General features: G+C 34.1%; 1 protein-coding gene across 1 annotated transcript in view; it reads left to right on the top strand.

Annotated features, from left to right (window-relative positions):
- Positions 1-18,664, top strand: part of LOC117117126 — a 118,218-nt gene that overhangs the window by 94,389 nt on the left and 5,165 nt on the right. Inside the window, exons 138-172 of the mRNA XM_033261334.1 lie at positions 305-445; positions 750-848; positions 1,048-1,206; positions 1,357-1,500; positions 2,338-2,436; positions 2,700-2,729; positions 3,595-3,837; positions 4,460-4,600; positions 5,064-5,162; positions 5,274-5,366; positions 5,727-5,825; positions 6,222-6,320; positions 6,425-6,580; positions 6,825-6,968; positions 7,629-7,727; positions 8,704-8,802; positions 9,215-9,307; positions 9,613-9,732; positions 10,374-10,499; positions 11,010-11,132; positions 11,429-11,599; positions 11,691-11,773; positions 12,630-12,717; positions 12,870-12,955; positions 13,687-13,881; positions 14,051-14,144; positions 14,586-14,842; positions 15,201-15,297; positions 15,421-15,512; positions 15,958-16,134; positions 16,745-16,924; positions 17,108-17,198; positions 17,601-17,783; positions 18,000-18,100; positions 18,547-18,663. Of these exons, the coding sequence (XP_033117225.1) occupies positions 305-445; positions 750-848; positions 1,048-1,206; positions 1,357-1,500; positions 2,338-2,436; positions 2,700-2,729; positions 3,595-3,837; positions 4,460-4,600; positions 5,064-5,162; positions 5,274-5,366; positions 5,727-5,825; positions 6,222-6,320; positions 6,425-6,580; positions 6,825-6,968; positions 7,629-7,727; positions 8,704-8,802; positions 9,215-9,307; positions 9,613-9,732; positions 10,374-10,499; positions 11,010-11,132; positions 11,429-11,599; positions 11,691-11,773; positions 12,630-12,717; positions 12,870-12,955; positions 13,687-13,881; positions 14,051-14,144; positions 14,586-14,842; positions 15,201-15,297; positions 15,421-15,512; positions 15,958-16,134; positions 16,745-16,924; positions 17,108-17,198; positions 17,601-17,783; positions 18,000-18,100; positions 18,547-18,663 (4,418 nt within the window). The remainder of the gene's footprint in view (positions 1-304; positions 446-749; positions 849-1,047; positions 1,207-1,356; positions 1,501-2,337; positions 2,437-2,699; positions 2,730-3,594; positions 3,838-4,459; positions 4,601-5,063; positions 5,163-5,273; positions 5,367-5,726; positions 5,826-6,221; positions 6,321-6,424; positions 6,581-6,824; positions 6,969-7,628; positions 7,728-8,703; positions 8,803-9,214; positions 9,308-9,612; positions 9,733-10,373; positions 10,500-11,009; positions 11,133-11,428; positions 11,600-11,690; positions 11,774-12,629; positions 12,718-12,869; positions 12,956-13,686; positions 13,882-14,050; positions 14,145-14,585; positions 14,843-15,200; positions 15,298-15,420; positions 15,513-15,957; positions 16,135-16,744; positions 16,925-17,107; positions 17,199-17,600; positions 17,784-17,999; positions 18,101-18,546; position 18,664) is intronic.

Genomic DNA, 18,664 nt, shown 5'->3' with positions numbered 1-18,664 from the left:
GTAATATATTGATCATGACAACGCCCTCTAGAATATATTCTGGGAGTCGAAAATTAAAAGTTATGCGGAGCAGTCATCTTATTGTGGTAGTTGTTTATTTATATTCAGTTGTATTATACCCTGCTATTTTGAAAAGAAGCCCATGAGCTTCTTTTCAAAATGGGCTTCCTTTCGAGGCTACATTTGCAAACTAAAGAAGGGACTTCCATTCGAGATGGGCTTTTTCTCGGGATTATGACCATTGGGCTATTCAAGGTTTTACGGTATTCATCTATGATTGGTATGGAAATGTTTTTACTTTCAGGAGGTGAAGATCGTGTTTATGTTGAAGCAATGGCGCCAACTGTAAGTCGTCTTGTGATACAGAACGTAAATACAGGAGATTCGGGCACGTACACATGCGAGAGTGGATCACTCAACAGCACATTGGTAGTCGATTTACAAGGTGAGGGTGCTTTACTGATATATACAAAAGTATTAGATAACGACTGGTCTAATATCTGAAGTAGGATTAAGTAAAGCTTGAAAATTACTGTTTTTATACATTATACACATAATTTAGGCTCCTTTGGGAGAATATGTATTTTCGCAAAAAAATAAATCAAAATCAGATTTTAAAGATTTTGGTGGATCCAGCACAAAATGCAAACGTATGTATTGTGGAGCTTGTTGATTACATAATCTTTTTCCTATTCTACTTCATATATTCAAGTAGTTTATCGTTTTTTTTTCTTTTGTTTTTAATGTAGAACGTCCGTGTGATATCGCATGCACTAATGGCGGGACGTGTGAAGATGGTGTCTGCCGATGTGTCGGCGACTATTCTGATAGTTTCTGTCAGAAATTGAGTAAGTTTCGCAACTATTTCATTCTTAAATGATTTGTTAGTCAGCGCTGCTGTTTGTTGATGCACCTGTTGCTGTTGATTCTACTGATTATGATGGCGATAATGACAAAGAGGCTAAATTAGTTGGAAGAGAGTAAGATTTTTAATCATTATAGTCACAATCAACGTATTGTTGACATTTATTTTTTTCACTCTTTCAGCCGTTGGAAGTACTTCCATCTCTTTAGTACCAAACATCACTAGTAATCCAAGTGGTGGAGATGATATCGTTGTTCTTTGCCAGACACGCGGAAGGGGCGCGCCCAAGAGACCCAGCTGGAGATACCCTAACGGAGAAAACATTTATGCATTAAAGAGAGGTAGTGTGTTTTAACACCTTAAATTATAAATTTGGACTAAAATTAGGCACTGAATTTCTGTTCAGTGTTAGTGGTAAACAATGGATTCACAAACTTGCCTTTCCCCTTCTCTGTTAGCAATCATATTTATATAGTGTTTCTTTCTGATAGCTGGTAGCAACGACCGTGTTTACATTGTAAGAACGAATGCCGTGTCAACTCGACTCATTATGAAAGGAGTTACAAAAGAGGATGCAGGAATGTATCGATGTTTTGCAAAGGAACTCAGCACAGTTTTCACCTTGGATATAGCAGGTGAGACTATAAGTATTCATAATTATTATATATGTATTTTAGCATACCAAAAATTAATTATATCATCAAGATTATTTTCTAAAAGGCCATGGAATTCCATGCATTAAAGATAGACACCCGTGTTTAAATAATATAATGAACTTAAAAATTTGAAAACACTGCATTTTTAATTATTTATCATCTTTCATCTAAAACTTAAAATGTTATTTCATAATTTTATAATTACATGCTTGATTCTTTCTATATAAGACTGTCATTTCGAAACTAAAGAGCTCATAAAGAATGGTAATGGTAATGGTTGGAGACTTATATAGCACATAATACATGGTCTCTATGCGCTCGGGACTAGATGTTGCACTTTACAATAACTTTCTCCTCCCCTAAGGGTCACTTCATGTCTTTAGCAGCCAGTAAACCGGCGCACTTTCATCTGTCCACGACAGGGGCCGAATGAACCAGTACACCGGGGTAACCCCCTACTCATCTCGAAAGATGTACTGGGTTCTTTAAAGTGCACATGAGCATTTGCGAATTGAATATAATTCTAAAGATGTTGTGCTTCAATTCTGTTTTCTTTTTCGATTGATTCAAAAATTGAAGTAAAATGCATTGCAGTTTGCCCTCCAATTCCAGGCCACTTTGGGACCTAGAAATTTAGGGTGGTCTCCAATTAGAGTGTTGGTTTTGGTTAAAAGATTGAAGATTGTTATTTTGTGCTTAGAGGAAGCTTTCTCGAATTGGACGGGTTCTTCAATTGGAAGGTTCACTGTACATATATTATATACATATACTGTATATATTGGATCCAGATAAATTTTTTCAATGTTTATTTTACAGAACTGCAATGCACACTGCCTTGTGAGAATGGTGGTCAGTGTGTCCAAGGTGTATGTGAATGTCCAGAAGGCTTTAGTGGTTCACAATGTGAAATTGAAGGTAACATTTGATAACCATTGTCTCCATGTGTGTATGAATGAATATTCATATAATGGAAAAAATGATGTGTTCCAGTTCGTCATTTGCATAAAAGTTTCAGTATGCACAATTTCATAGTTGATGTTTAATGTTTTACTTTTAAATTTTTGTGAATATTTTGCTTGTGATAAATATAAAATATGATATATGACAAATGATTTAAGAGCAAATTATCAATATTTACATAATAATAATATTTGTCAAACATGCAATTAACTCTACAGACGTCAGATCAATAGGCAAACGAAGTGCAGGTACTTTGCATATACACAATTTGCATAAACAAAATTTGCATATGACTTGAATACACAATAAGTTGATAGACCTTGTTTTTATTGCATGGCAAAGCCAATGAATGGATATGATTCTTACTTTATTCTATTAAAACCTATTGTTTCCATTTGAACTTATTATTTTAAGAGAAAATGCTAATGCATTTGTTCAGCATATTATTATTTGAATTATGTCTTTTTTGCAAGTTTTTGCATGTATTCTGTTACTACTGTACATTGAAATATGTGTCCTATAGTATTGCTGTATGATTTTGTTTCAACATTTATTATTATTTCTTGTTGTCTATATTTGTTCTTATTTTATTTCCCTGTTGCATCATGAAGTCTTCGAAAACGACGCATGTATATTTTCTACCAACATCGCTTTGTCGCTTGTCAATATCTTTCGAGTTATAAAAAATGTTGGTGCATGATTGTTAATGCCAATCAGTATCATACTCTATGAAAAACTGTTTTATTTCTTACATTTTTATCTGTAGTTAACTTGATCAGTGACCATCAGTACAAGCCTGTTTATACATTTTAAATAAAAACAGAGCCAATAGATAAAAACTGTTATGGCACATTTACAAGTATACATTCCGAAAGTAACACCCCTCAAAGGGTAAAGGAAATGAGGGAGATTTCTTGGTATATGATGTATGGCATGCTGGGAGAGCTGTTCTATTATATTTAGGGGTATTTCTTTACAGTAGATTAAAATTTTTGGTTTATTCAGTTATCTCACTTTTAGACTAACAATATCATTCCTGATAATAGTGGCTCAATAATAAAACATGAAATATTTTGTTGTTGAAAATTAACTAAGATTTGTTATTTAACATAGTATGCCCCATACCATGCATGAATGGAGGCTACTGCATTGATAGCCAGTGTATGTGTCCATCTGGTTTTGCCGGTCCAACATGTGAGAGCATTCTGCCAATGGGCATCCTGATAAGACGTGTGTCGGAGGAGCAAGGAGTGGGCAAGTTGATGGAGTGGTCATGCATCGCTAATGAGACACTGTCTCCAGACCCTCCCAAATGGATTGCACCAGATGGCAGCGAAATCCTTGTTGATTCAGCAGGTATTGATTTTTCACTCTTATTCTCATCTACCAGCACCTGATTCTTACAAGAAGGAAAATGTTATTCCCTGATTGGCAAATATAATTTCTGTCTCTATGAATTAGCTTCCACCTCAAGTCTTTACCAGTTACTAAACTCTTCAACTTTTCAAACAAAATACTAATAATATAGTCATTACTGGCTATTTAAAAAAAAAAGAAAATTAACAAAATCTTAATTTTTATTGTATTGTCCTAATGCTGTCAGTCCATAGAATAACATCCAATATAAATTAATCTGGCGTAACAATAGCCACTGCCAGTATAATAAATCTTCATGTCTCAATTTCCAAACTTCCTTGGTCTAGAGCAATAAGCTAGGACGTTTTATGGGTATTACCTACTAACAAAAAGGTTTAAGAGATTTAAGTTGGGCAGTTGCTTTGTGGTTAAGGTGTATGTTCATGTCAAGAATTCTTGTTAAGTTGCAGAATTATTTTTTTATGAACTGTGAGAGCCCGTGCACAAAGGACTATTCACAACAAAGTAGTACACAATTAATAATCCTTAGTATATGTGGCTTGCCTTAGTGATAAATAATAGAAATATTTCAAAAACTATCAGTGCCTCATTTAAATTTCAGGATCATTTCAGCGAGTCCATGTGGAAGAAAAATCAACAAGCATTAGTAATCTAGTCATTAACGTAGTAGAATTGAGTGATGATGGATTCTACCAGTGCATATCTGGCAATGTGCAGGCAACACTAAAGGTAGACCTCAGAGGTAAGCTATTCAAGCAATTTGCATAAAGTACAAGGAGCAGTTGGCACAGTGGTAGTGTTTCGGTTTTCCAACCTCAAGGTGGGGTTCGAACCTTCACTGTGCAATTTGTTTGTGTCTTTGGGCAATGTCTTTTTCCACCCAGGAGCGTAAATGGGTACCTGGTTGAAATATACTGGAGTGGTTAAATATGTGGCACAAACTACCACACAATGCCTTGATACAATAAGCTTCTGTTCCATAGTTTTTATCATTTTTTATTGTTTTTTTTAATGTATGTGAGGGCCCCAAATGATCAGCTTTTCTGTATGTGTTACCCTCCTTGAATATGGCTTTAAATAAATAAATAAGTAAAATATAGATCCTTCCCCCTACGTTCAATAACAATACGGGACTACCTTTACCTTCTACATTTAAAGTACACTACAGAAAGAGCACTCAAATATTGTTTCGCATCTTCTCCCAGTATCTGGTTGCGGCAACGGTTGCTTTAATGGTGGTCAGTGTAATAACAGCGAGTGCATCTGTCCACCTGGCTTTGCTGGGTCGAGGTGTCAAATATCTGGTAAGTAATTGATAGAATATATCCGATATCAGTAACAGTATACAATAATAACTGTACATAGATTCTGACTATATTAAATACTTTTAATAAATGTATCTATGTTTATTCCAGAGTGCCGGTTCCCGTGTGAGAATGGAGGGCAGTGTGTGAATGCCATCTGTCGTTGCCGTGCAAGCTATGTCGGAATTTCTTGTCAAAGGAGAGGTAATGAATTTGTCAGAATGGCAAGCACAAGTTTTATTTGGCATTTACTACTTAGTGTACTTCTTTAAAAACCAAAATATTTCATTATTTTCAATGCTTTTTTACCTTATTTTTTTTCTCTATTCATTCATTGACTTTTTTTTGGTACAGTATTAATATTATTTTGTATCTTCTTTTTCATTTTTCCTTTTCTTCTGTAGTTTTTAAAATATTTTGCCTTCTGTAAGTTTTGTTTTGCCATATCAAGCAACTATAAATTTAATGTGAATATGAATTTTACAAATATGGATGATTGATTGTTTACTTCATTACTTGATTGATTGATTGATTGATCAATTATTGTGATTATTTAATTTCTAGTGGTCCATTGTCCCGAAACCTGCCAGAATGGTGGAACTTGCAGCTTTGGTCAGTGTTACTGTACTGCTGGTTATTTTGGTGAATTCTGTGAAATGATTGGTATGTTACTCATTATTAAGAATTATATCAATGTTGGTTGACATCATCAGACCATGATCATAATTATAACCATTCTTCTTAGCAATAATCAACATCAGTTATTAACAGTATCATCACCAATTGATCATCATCACAACCATCATTGTTGTCATCAATAATGGCTGTCTTATTTGTCCTCATCCTTGTCATCATAATTTCCATCATCATCATCATCATCATCATCATCATCATCATCACCACGTTATCATCATCATCATCATGGTGGTGATGATGATCATCATCATTATAATCACTATCATCACCTTCATTTTCTTAATCAATCCCATTGAACAATAGAATTTTTTATAATCACCAACTTGCCTCCACTTATCAAATCTTTGACTTTGCACTCTAAAGAGAGCGTTTGTCAGCCCAGCTGTGGAAATGGAGGAACATGCTTTAATGGAATTTGCATATGCCCACTTGGTTATGAAGGAGTCTACTGCCAGAATAAAGGTAAGGCGGAACAATTGAAATGAGTAAAAGACAAAATGATAAATAATTTTTTTTTTAAATAAAAGAATTTTATTAAATTGATATCATTTAAAAAAAAATTTCAGTTGAGAGTGTTGCCCAGCTTGTGATCTTCCCAGATGAACAACACAACCTTATTGAAGGGGTCAACACACTGATAAACTGTGAATCAGTCGGACCAGACGCACCTATGGATCCTTACTGGACAGGCCCATCTGGCAGGCTGCCCTCTAGAGAAAATGGTAGGTTTTATTTCCTGTCTACTTATTTCTTCATGTTAATTATATTTGTAAAACAATTCCTAGATGACAGTCAGAAAGAAGGAAAAATTACTGTGAACATGATTAAAGCATGATATGAGATTTTAATATAGGACCATATTTGTTTAATTTAGTAATTATTTATTTATTAGAATAAGAAATTTTATATTGATTTTTACAATTAAAAGGTTATTTTTGTCAGTAATTGTAATTTGGTGATTTACAGCTGGTGAAGACGACCGTGTGTACTCGGAACAACTGACTGATTTTGAAACAAACCTTGTCATAAATGGCTTCAGCAAAGCAGAAGTTGGTACATATACATGTAATGCAGGACCTCTGTCTAAGACCATTCGCATAGTGTCCCTTAGTAAGTACTGTACTATATGATTTAAGCAGTTTATAACTTCTTGTATTTACTACTTTTTAAAGATTTACTGTATATATGTTTATATTACAGTTAATCTTATTGTTATTTGTTGTTGTAATTTGTATTATTAAGATTATTTTGATTATTACTATTATTATACTATTTTTGTAATTTGTATTATAATTATATTATTGTTATTCATATTATTCTTGTTATCCTTATCGTTATTATTGCTATTCGTTATACTCTATATTGTAAATATATTTCATACTAAACCATTCGGCTGATTATTTGTTTTTATAAATAATAATAAAAATATTTTGTTATTCTCATTGTTATTATTATCTTTATCATCTTCATTAAATAATATATGAATTTATGATTGGCTTTTCTTCACATTAGATTTAACCATACAGCTGAAATTTTAATTCTACAGTAGCCTAAAAATTATTCCAGAAAATCTTGCTATTTATCAAACAATATTTAAATTCTTAGTCAAACAGTGTATCTTTTATCTTATTTTTTGTTTAGTTTTTGTTTTCTGTCTTAATTTGCATGGTGTAAACATTTACCAATATAGTCTGCTAGAGTTTAATGCTTAGTTGTACTGCATGTTGTAGTCTGTCATGTTATGATTGCTATTTCCCGTCACAATCGTAGGCCTCCTATGTACTAAGCAGTGTATTAACCACGGTGTTTGTGAGAATGGAGCTTGTAGCTGTCCTCCAGGCTACTTTGGTGAACTCTGTGAGCTTGCAGGTAATGTGTGCCAGATAATGTTGCAGACTTATTTTGTTTTTGTTTGTATTTCTTACAAGATAGAATACTAATGTTTTTATATAATGCTCATAGTAAAATAGTAGCTTATGATTGACCAAGCTTTTAAAATGAGTCTATTTAGTGAATACTTTAGGCAAGACTTCTCTTATACCTTGTTTCATGAACCTAATTTCGTCAGTAAGGTCATCGGAAGAGGGCGGAAAACGAACAAAAATAAAAATTTTTTATTTAGCAAATAGTTCTGCGAAAAACATCCAAACAAAGGAGAAAATAAAAATAAAATTGTTTGTGTGAATGTAAACAGTGTAGTAATGGGATGGTTAAATGCTTTAAATTTATATAATTTGGAAGGAGTGTACATATCTTATTTTAGGAGATTTTTTCATGGCGACGGTGCGCTAATTGGCCAAAAATAAAATTTTATTTTAATCCGAAAACCTCATTATTGGTGGGTGGTGTGTTCGCTAAAGAAGGTACTGTATAAAAAAGTCTTGCCTTGCCTGGATGAACGAGGATTGTTACGTAATGTGTTCATTACATAACTGCACTTTAATTCAATTTATTAGTTACACTTTCGGAAATTTAGGTGCTAGTCAGTTCATCTAGGTAAGTGCCCACTCATAGACTACCAACATCACTGCTGATTTGTATATTTTAGCAGGTGAGATCACAGAATACGTTTGTGGCTAACTGCTTTTGAAAGGTTTAGCAGGAATGCATTTATGCAGGATTTAACTGAATGCCTATGTAACTATAGCTTCTAAACATTTTATCACAACTATAATGATTTTGATGATAATCAGGAGTCTGATCATTTTAATAGAGAAGATGATGGTGTTGACAATTTTTATGTTGATAAAGAGAAAGATGATCATGATGACAATCATTCTCTTTTTCTTAAATGTAAATCGCTAAGTCTGAACACACCATAATAATAAGATATTATATTTTTCAGAGGATGGTGTTTGTAACCCACATTGTGAAAATGGTGCAACCTGTCAGCAGGGCATCTGTCTCTGCCCATTTGGATACACTGGAATTGCATGTGAACTAGGTTGGTATATTTGGTGTAATATTTGAAGATGATTTATCCATTCAGTATTAAGTGTTAATGATAATGACCTTAGGTTAGTCAAATATTTAAAATGACCAATGAAGTACCGAACACCAGCTTAATGACCACTTTCAATTAAGTCCAATTTTCTCCAGCTGTATTTGATTTATAAACCATTTAATTGTTTTAACTGAACTTGGCTGTGTCAAAAGTCACCGTGTACTATTCAAATAATGAATGTTTATTAGGGGGGATAGAATATCTCATGAGGTGATAGATTAAATCTTCTATTCAAAAGGCACAGCCAAGTAGAGTGAACATCCAATCTTTAATAATGCTTGCATTCTGATTGTGACATATGCAACAACAATAATAATAATAATAATAATAATAAGAAAGTATGTATTTTCAGAGCAATGCAATCCAGAATGCGAGAATAACAGTAAATGTATTAATGGAGTGTGCACCTGCCCACCAGGTTTCAGTGGACCATTTTGCGATGAAGGTAAATTAGTATGAATTGATTTCTTGAATATTTAATTGAATACACTGACAATACTCTCTCCAATCTAAACACCCCTAAAAGATAATAGAGTCATCCATGATCAACAGTGTTGAAAAGACATTTTTAAAATTACTTCAATGCAGTGAAAAACCTCTTCATTATAGAAATAAATAATCAGAATGAAAATAGTAGGTTGTGAGACCAAACTATTATTTTTCATGATGAAAAAATTAACAGTTTATGATGATATATTTTAAAAGATTTGTTTTATTGTATAAAGTGCTTGATTTTCTTTTTCTCATCAGACATCAATGAGTGTTTGATCAACTCTGAGATTTGTCCTGGTGAATGTGTCAACACTCTGGGTAGTTTCCATTGTGGCTGCACAGCAGGCTATGAGCAAGGACCTGATAATGTTTGTAGAGGTAAGATCCTGTGAGTAATTAGTTGAAAAGTTGGTGTGGCATAGAGGTATCTGGTTGGCATTTGGTTGAGAGTTGGCTGGCCAAAATTAGATACCCCAACTAGCAGTGTTAATGGGCTGTCAGGTGGTTTACCATAAATGGTCGAATAAGCGCCGCGGCACTTATAAAATTTTTGGCGGCTTCAGTATAAAGAGATGCTTGTGTCTTCATTGTGTTATTTATTCATTTTAACACTATACACAGTATTTAAAATACTGTTTCTTAAAGTGTTTCATTACACACAGGGCAATATATACCTTCAATTAAGCGCCGCTTAGCGAAAATAATCAGGATTGGTGCTGCGCTTATTCAAAAGCGGCGCTTATTCGAGCATTTACGGTATGGTATGTTTCAACCTTGTTTTAGATGAAAACAAATTGACATAAGTTACATGTTAAAAAGGCCTTTTCCAAGTGGTTCCAGAAGGGAAATGGGTTAAGTTTGGCTATTAAAAATTTCCTATCCTAATATTTGTAAACTATTGTAAACTTGGAGTTCATCAGCATTTTTGTTTTTTCTAAGTATTTATACCGAATAAATATAATAAAACAACTAATAAAAAAAATATTGTAGATTCTAAATCTAAATGTGGTTAATTTCAGATAAAGATGAGTGTGCTGGTGACCATGGATGCGACCAGATGTGTGTGAACACCATTGGCTCTTACTCTTGCTATTGTAAACCAGGTTATCTCATGCTGCTCAAGGACAATTCCTGTGTACCTCAAGGTATTAGCAATCAGTTTGGTTGCTGTTATTTTTTAGCCCCATATTCTTGAAGTTAGTTCTGGGCTAGTCAATCATGTATTCAAGTTAGTTCATGAATAATTTTAGTCATTAACAAATCATTCATGGACTACAGTTAATGCCTCTTATTTCTGAAGATGAAATAATAAAGTCTATTTTGTGAATACAGTACTTACCTGGATAAGTCGACTAAATGGATTATTATATTTGCTTGGATCTTATTGCAGGTCCAGTCCAATGCAGTGACATATAAATTTACTGCTCATGCTCAGTAGGACTGTCTTAGAACCAATATAGCTAACTGTGGTAGATATAATATGCAATTATAGTCAATTTCAGAGGACTAAATAGAAAATAGAGGCCAAAGGAGCCTTTATTTCCTGAAAAAATTGCCTGAAGCCCGCAGGGCTGAAGGCAATGTTTTGAATGTTTGGGTTTATCATGATAAATATGATAATATAGAAATTGTATATATTTGTTTTTCCTTTCAAGGATGCTTGTATGAAGGACAACTCTACAGACACAATGCTACGTGGGAAATGGATGCATGTACATCTTGTCACTGCAACTTAGGAAAAACGATTTGTGAAGAAAAACCATGCAAGCAAAATCAAGGTGAGTAATATATCAAAGAGAAAAAAGATGTGCAGTATAGATGCAATGGTTGAAACCTTCCTAATGAGATAAAAACTTGCATTATAAAAAAAGAAATACATTATGTTTACTCTAAAGCATGAAATATAAGAAGGGAGATAATAATGGTTAGTCTATTTCGTGAATGCTTACTCTGACTAATTTGCTTTGTTCCCAAAATGGATACAGAAGGAACATCAAAAGAATAAGGACATTTAGCTAAATGGAACATGGAACTAGTTTATTATATTATTAAAATTGTTGATCATCTTCTTCAGAATGTCATCAGAATGATTACACGTACCAACATGGTGAGACCTGGACTCCCGAAGTTGACACGTGCTCGGTATGCAGTTGCAATAGTAGTGTAGTACGCTGTGACCGTCAGGTTTGCCCTCTAACAACTTGTACCCATCCTGTGTCTGGACACTGCTGCCCAGAATGTCATGGTAAGCAACAATCTTTGTGAAGATCTTTGTTTCTTTGTTCCATTCTTTTTTTTGGGTTAGGAAATTACAACATTTTGTTTCTGTTTTACAGATTGTCTATTTGCCGGTAGCTTGATCCCCAATAAATCAGTGTTCACACCACCAGATGATGTGTGTAGCGAATGCTCCTGCAAGGTAATGCTTTCTCAAGTCTTATCAGGAAGATTAAGATTAAGAAATGTTGCCCGAATCTAATTGGACCTCATTTATAGATGATTTTGGCGAAATTTGAAATTTTCCGATAACCTGGCAACTACCTCAGGAGGACTTCCTGAGGCCTACACACTTCTCGTGCTGCATAGTTACCAGTGTGCGGGTGGTGGTCTATTTGACACTAGGTACCTGCTCAGGTTGCTAGGCCGCTGGAAGATTCCCAGTGAGTTGCGAGACTTTGACGCCGCTGTTTCAAAATAAACCCGATAAAGTGGTCTATACCTAAAAGAACAAAAAACAATGCAAATATCTATGCTATAATAATATCTTTTATAAGTTTTTTTTTGTGTGACAGATATCTGTGGTTTGGCCATATATAGGCATTATGAGGTCATATCATACCCATATGGCAAATCATAGATGTCATGTAAAATTTATAGTGTGGACATTGTTGAAGAGTAGAACTATTTACACCTATATACGCAATGTTTTTTTTTTACAAGCCTTTGCTTGAAAGCCTAGACTTGCCACAAGTCTCTAATTTATTGATTTTTCGTAGTATTAGCACTTTCTGGAAAGCACCACCAGTGTCAGTTTATGTTGAGAAACTTTTTTGATGCGAATTGGAAAAATCCAAGAAAAAGTATACTATGAAACGCCAAGCAAATAGGTAATATGGAATGCCATTGGTGCCAAAATCGATTTTTCCAGCTTTTTTACTGATTAAGACAAAGTTTAGGGACTGAACCCAGTCTATTGAAAGCCCAGTGCTTTACTACATCTGTTTAATGCTTTAACATTATTTTGAATATTGACTTAACATTGATTTATGCCCCAGGATGGTACTGTAGAATGCTCGGAAGTGATCTGTCCCAATGTAACATGTAGCAAACCAACTGAAGGAAAGTGCTGTCTTACATGTGAAGGTAAGCCAATTGAGGGTACCCCTGTCGAGATAATTTTCAAAGATTGATTTAAAGATAATTTAACATATTTATTTTTAGTGTATTGCTAATGTTAGTTTATTTGTATCTTTTGTATTTTCCTGTTTTCATTCTGATGTTGTGTTTACTTTTAGACAACTGCTTCATCAATAGCATTGAGTACAAGGATGGTGAAGTCTTTGATCCTGTTGATAAAAAGTGCTCTGTGTGCACATGCAATGTATGTATTCCATTTAAAGTTTGTCATTTTATTCAAATACCCTAATCATAATTGTCATTATTGTCATCATCATCATCATCATCATCATCATCATCATCATCATCATCAGCATCATCATCATCATCATCATCAGCATCAGCATCATAATCATCATCATCATCATCAGCATCATCATCATCATCATCATCATCATCATCAGCATCATCATCATCATCATCATCATCAGCATCATCATCATCATCATCAGCATCATCAGCATCATCATCATCATCATCATCATCATCAGCATCATCATCATCATCATCATCATCATCATCAGCATCATCATCATCATCAGCATCATCATCATCAGCATCATCATCATCATCATCATCATCATCGTCTATTTTGTGAATACTTACCTGGATAAACCGATAACTGCCAAAGTTTCCTTTGGAACTTACCTCTTGAACAAAAAAGAAAAGAAGTGTCCTTGCTTCGTGGTTTCTGCAGACAGAGCCGCATGATTTGTTGGTGATTTAATTATTATTGTCATCATAATCATCATCATTATCATCAGCTAGTTTGAAAATAATCAGTTTTCATTTGTCTGTGGTATTTTTCAAACCATTCTGATATCATACATTCTTGAAAATAAGACCACATTAATAGACTCATTGGCCACCCTGTTAAAATCTTGTAAGTCTTTAGTGCATGTTTAATAAATAGGAAACTGTTTTATTTCTTAACAGGAGGGAGTTATTCGGTGCAGTAGACGCACATGTCCAGATGTAACATGCGAGAATGGGCGTAAAGTGCATTTACCTGGCCGATGCTGTCCAGACTGTACAGATGTATTGCCTGGATGCTTGGACACTGAGGGCAGGCTTAAAACGTTTGGTACCACCTGGCAAGACGATGATCCATGCAGGACTTGTACCTGTATGGTAAGTTCTGTTGGTACCATTATTGTGTACACATTTCAATTGATTATGCTACATTCATACTTGCTGTCCCAACAGCAATTTGAAATGAGGACACTGAAATGAATGTTCTATTATTCTTTTTAGGGGTGTTCCATTTTGTTCACTCTTGATTTTTGTAATTATCTTTCAGAATGACACCAGTATTCAGTGTACAGAGCAGCAGTGCGATATAGATTGTGATAATCCTGTGTCAATAGAAGGCGAGTGCTGTCCTGACTGTAAAGGTATGTTTCCAAAATAATAATTTTTTTGTAAAAGCACACTTAATGCTAATGGCAGAATCAACAGCTTGAAATTAAAGCTATAATGAAATTCTACCAAGTACTTGCAAACACAAACAAAGATACAAACATCACATTCCCTTTATTTAAAATGTGTAAGAACTAATTCAGTAATTGTATAGATTAAACATTAAAGATTAACAGAAAAAAGTAACTTTCAGAATTGTTTTATAAAAGAAATGTTTACATGTTGATGCATTTTGTGATTTGAAATATGAACCTACTGACAATGTTACCGTGATTACTAACTATGGTTAGCCCTGATGACCTAGAGATTTTAGATTTTTGTATATGGCGGGATTAGGACTAAATAAATAATTACATGATATGAAATATATGATAGGTATGACAACTTCTCATTCACTTTTTCCATATATTTTAAAGGGTGTATGTATTATGGTCGTGGCTACCATACCGGCGACCAGTACCGCTCTGTCTATGAACATTGTGATCAGTGCATCTGTCTAGAAGGGGAATCTGTCTGTGAGCCGATCAGTTGTAATACTGTCTGCTCCCATCCATACCAACCATCAGGAGAATGTTGCCCTCTCTGTCAAGATTGTTCTTATAAGGGACAAGTGATTCCGGATGGATCTATATTCAATCCTACTCTTGATTCCTGCAGGACGTGTACTTGCAATGTGAGTTTACCTTTCCATATCTTCTTTCAGTTTTAATGCAAACTTACTGATGAAGACTTGAGCTTGGATCTTCTTATTTAGCAAAATGAGTAGCACATAATCCTCATTGGTAGAAATTATGTTTTAAAATGATCTAATAGTAGGGAGCGTTCAGTTAGCGTGACAATGCGACACTAGAACGGATTCACTCATGCATGACTGTCCTACATTCTCTACACCACATAGATTCAGGCTAATTGCTTCCTACAATCCATGTGACGAGAACTCAACGTTATGCAATTTAAAGCTTCCTAACAATTTGATACTGTAATACTGTATTATGATGTAGGAATGTAACATTTACTTTGTGTTTATACAGAAAGGAACGGTTACTTGCATGGAACGAGAACAGTGCCCAGTTTTGAAATGCCAAGTTACAACAACAGTCCCTGGTGAATGCTGCCCTCGTTGTGCTGGTAAGTTAATTTTGTAACATTTAGCGATTGTGTTCTATTTCCTATTAATGATATTAATGATATACACTATGCAGTATTTTTTTCAATTATTATTACTAATATTTTAAGTATTCTCTTTCCCAGAATCACATTGCATGAAAGAGGATGGACATGAAGTAGTTAGTGGAGAATCATGGATAACACCGGATGATCCCTGCACTGAATGTACATGTATTGTAAGTAGCATCCTTCCTTCTGCAAAATTTGAAGTTAGAATTAATCTATTAACTATATTCCAGACTCATGGTCCATATCAGGCATACATATATAAACATAAATTAAGATTGGAATGACAAAAGGTTGTAAGGAAAACTTAAAATTTTAAAAGTTAAAACTTGCATTAATGTAAAAGATATTCCATTTTTTGATTTGGATAGATTTAGATACCAGTTTGTTTTCCCAAGCATTAATGTGCAAAATGGGAAAGTAAATAAATAGAATTGTTGAATTATTAATTTAAAATAGCATTGTAAATGGTTTAATATTTACTGATGTTTTAATGACTAAACTAGATTCCGAAATACTGGTGCAGTTTATGAGCTCTGCTGTTGTTGATATTATTGTTGTGATTACAAAAATTCTTACTACCATTAATTATTTTTTTGATTCTCTCATTAACAGGATACCATAATTAACTGTCTACCTATCTTCTGCCGACAACCATCCTGTTCTAATGGTGTGAAGGTCGAGGGTCGGTGTTGTCCTGATTGTACCAAGTGTATGTATGAGAATATGATGTATGATGACAATGAAGTCTTTGTTCCTGCATCAGATCCGTGTGCTCATTGTCGCTGCCGGGTGAGAATAACTGCCAAACATTTGTTAACTTATTTAATTTTGAATCAAGATTTATTGGTCCTTATAGAAACTTTCTACAAGCACAATCGTGTAGATTAAAACAAATATACTAACAGTAAAACATACTAAAGTACAATTTATCAAATAAATATGAAATAGTAAGTAAATTAGATAAACTCACAATCAATTCGTATTAATACAAGAGATGCATGCTAACATAAACAAATAAAATGATGTTCGGTTCTAAAACATAACAAATCAAACCATAAAATTAAGATGTTTTACTGTATTTCATTTTACAACCTAAATTTTCTGTCATACACAGTGGTGGCACTGATGGGTGGGCTGAGAGTCGGTAAGATTCCAACCTGTCAAAAAGGCCAAAGGTTTCTCCCCTTGATCAGGACTTTTTAGACCAAATATTAACTACTTTGTGTTTGTAGTTACAAACCCCACAAAACTTAAAAATGGCAGAAAATAGTAAAAGTTCTTTATAGACTCTGCGGCCCATGTCTTCCACTCGAAATTTTTAGACCCTGTTAGACAGCTTTATCCCCTTTCTAGAGCCTCCTCATTCTATGATTGTTTTATTTATTTTTTTTAATTATAGGATGGCAACGTTGAATGTAGAGCACAAACATGCCCTGAGATTAGCTGCTCAGTTACTGTTCAACCTCCTGGACAATGCTGCCACCAGTGCCCGATATGTACAGATACTGGAGGAAATGAATACACACATGGACAAACATGGATTAAGACTGATGAACCCTGTACAACCTGCATGTGCATTGTAAGATTCATTCTCTTTATTTCTACTCATTTCACATATATACTGTAGTTACTATTGTCATAGTTTAAGTCCATTTTATAACTATTGCACCATTGACAGAGTTCCTGGTAAGAGTCTTCGAAAATTATTTTTTGGATTTCATGTTTGGCTGAAATAAAAGTAAATATCTTTATGATCTTTTAGGATGGAAAAACAGTATGCACAGAACAGCAGTGTCCATTCCAATGTGGCAATGCCTTGCCATCTGATGGTCAGTGTTGTCCAGTTTGTGATGGTGAGTTAAGTGACATTTTTAAATTAAATGAACACCCTAACCCAGAATATAGAGAACACATATATGAAGCTACCAAAGAAAGTGTTATCGCTTAATCTAGCTACCTAGATTTTAAGAAAACAAACTGGGATTTTATTGGACTTATGCGACCTGAATTTAACAATGAAATGATGAACATCAGAATAGTAGCAAATACTTTTGACATAGTTTTTACTTCTCTGAAGACGCAGCCAAGTCCATTTTCAAAGCATGCATGTTCCGAGGCCTGGCACAAAAATGGACAATAATTTGGCTTGTTTGTGCTGTATACAGTGTAGTGAGGCATCTCACGGTGTGTTGTCATCGAACTTTTTTTTTTTCAATTCCTATAATTCTCTTCTTTATTCCTTCCCTTTTTTCCAGGATGTGATTATGAGGGTGTTACTTATCAAGAGAACGTCATTTTCAAGCCCAACAACACAGACTGTATGGAGTGCCTGTGTCGTGATGGTAGTATGGAGTGCCTTCCTATTGTCTGTCCTGCTTTGACTTGTTCTTCAGAGGAAGTGATCATTGAGCCTGCATCATGTTGCCCAATGTGTCCAGGTAAAGTATGGCTCATGCATGTACCCATAATGACCACAACTTTTATCTCTATTAATTATTGTTATCATCAATGCAATTGATATATAGTTATGTATACTGTAGTTATTTCTTATAGTGCTATACTGTATAATGACAATAGTCATCAGTATATTCATATAACAGTTGTTTTTATGATGAAATAAGGATGTTTTACATGCAAATTGTTGTACTGTGTAGAATCCCTATCCTTGGAAACAACCGAGTGTGAAGAGAATGGAATCTTTTACCAGAATGGACAAATATTTCAGCAGGATGTGTGCACAACTTGTTCATGTGCTGTAAGTATACTAAAAAAGAAATCAGCCATTTTGGTTGCAGTGCTTGAATGTCAGACATCATCGTCATCACCATCATCATTCTGCAGATGATAGTAGTTATGGTCATGTATATAATGGTGGTGATGTTGATAATAGTGATGATGATGACTGAGTTGATGATGATAATGTTGATGATAGGCGATGATGATGATTTATTTGAACCAATTATTAGACAAGTTGAACCTTTTAGATAAGCCCATAAGATCAGAGCCGTGTGCTTTAAGAGAAATATATATTTTTGTTTTTCTTTATTCATTTTACTAGGTAATCTATTTCGAATAAATTTACTGTTCTCTCACAGAGCCCAATACAAAAATAATCAATAAAATAAAATTAATGTATAAATAAATATCAATGAATATATAAATAAATATATGAATGTAATTTAATTAATCGAAAATTTACAGAGAGGTAGTTTGAGATGTGAAACTCAAGAATGCACAGATCTTGATTGTCCAGTTGAACACCAGATGAGCTTACCTGACCAGTGCTGTCCAAGTTGTGAATTAACAAGCTGTATATTTG

The sequence above is a fragment of the Anneissia japonica genome, unplaced genomic scaffold (assembly GCF_011630105.1).
Source record: "Anneissia japonica isolate Jap-2015-1 unplaced genomic scaffold, ASM1163010v1 scaffold287835_len3118868_cov185, whole genome shotgun sequence".
Lineage (NCBI taxonomy): Eukaryota > Metazoa > Echinodermata > Crinoidea > Comatulida > Comatulidae > Anneissia > Anneissia japonica.
Note: the sequence above shows the minus strand (reverse complement) of the source record. Positions and strands in the feature narration are given on the sequence as shown.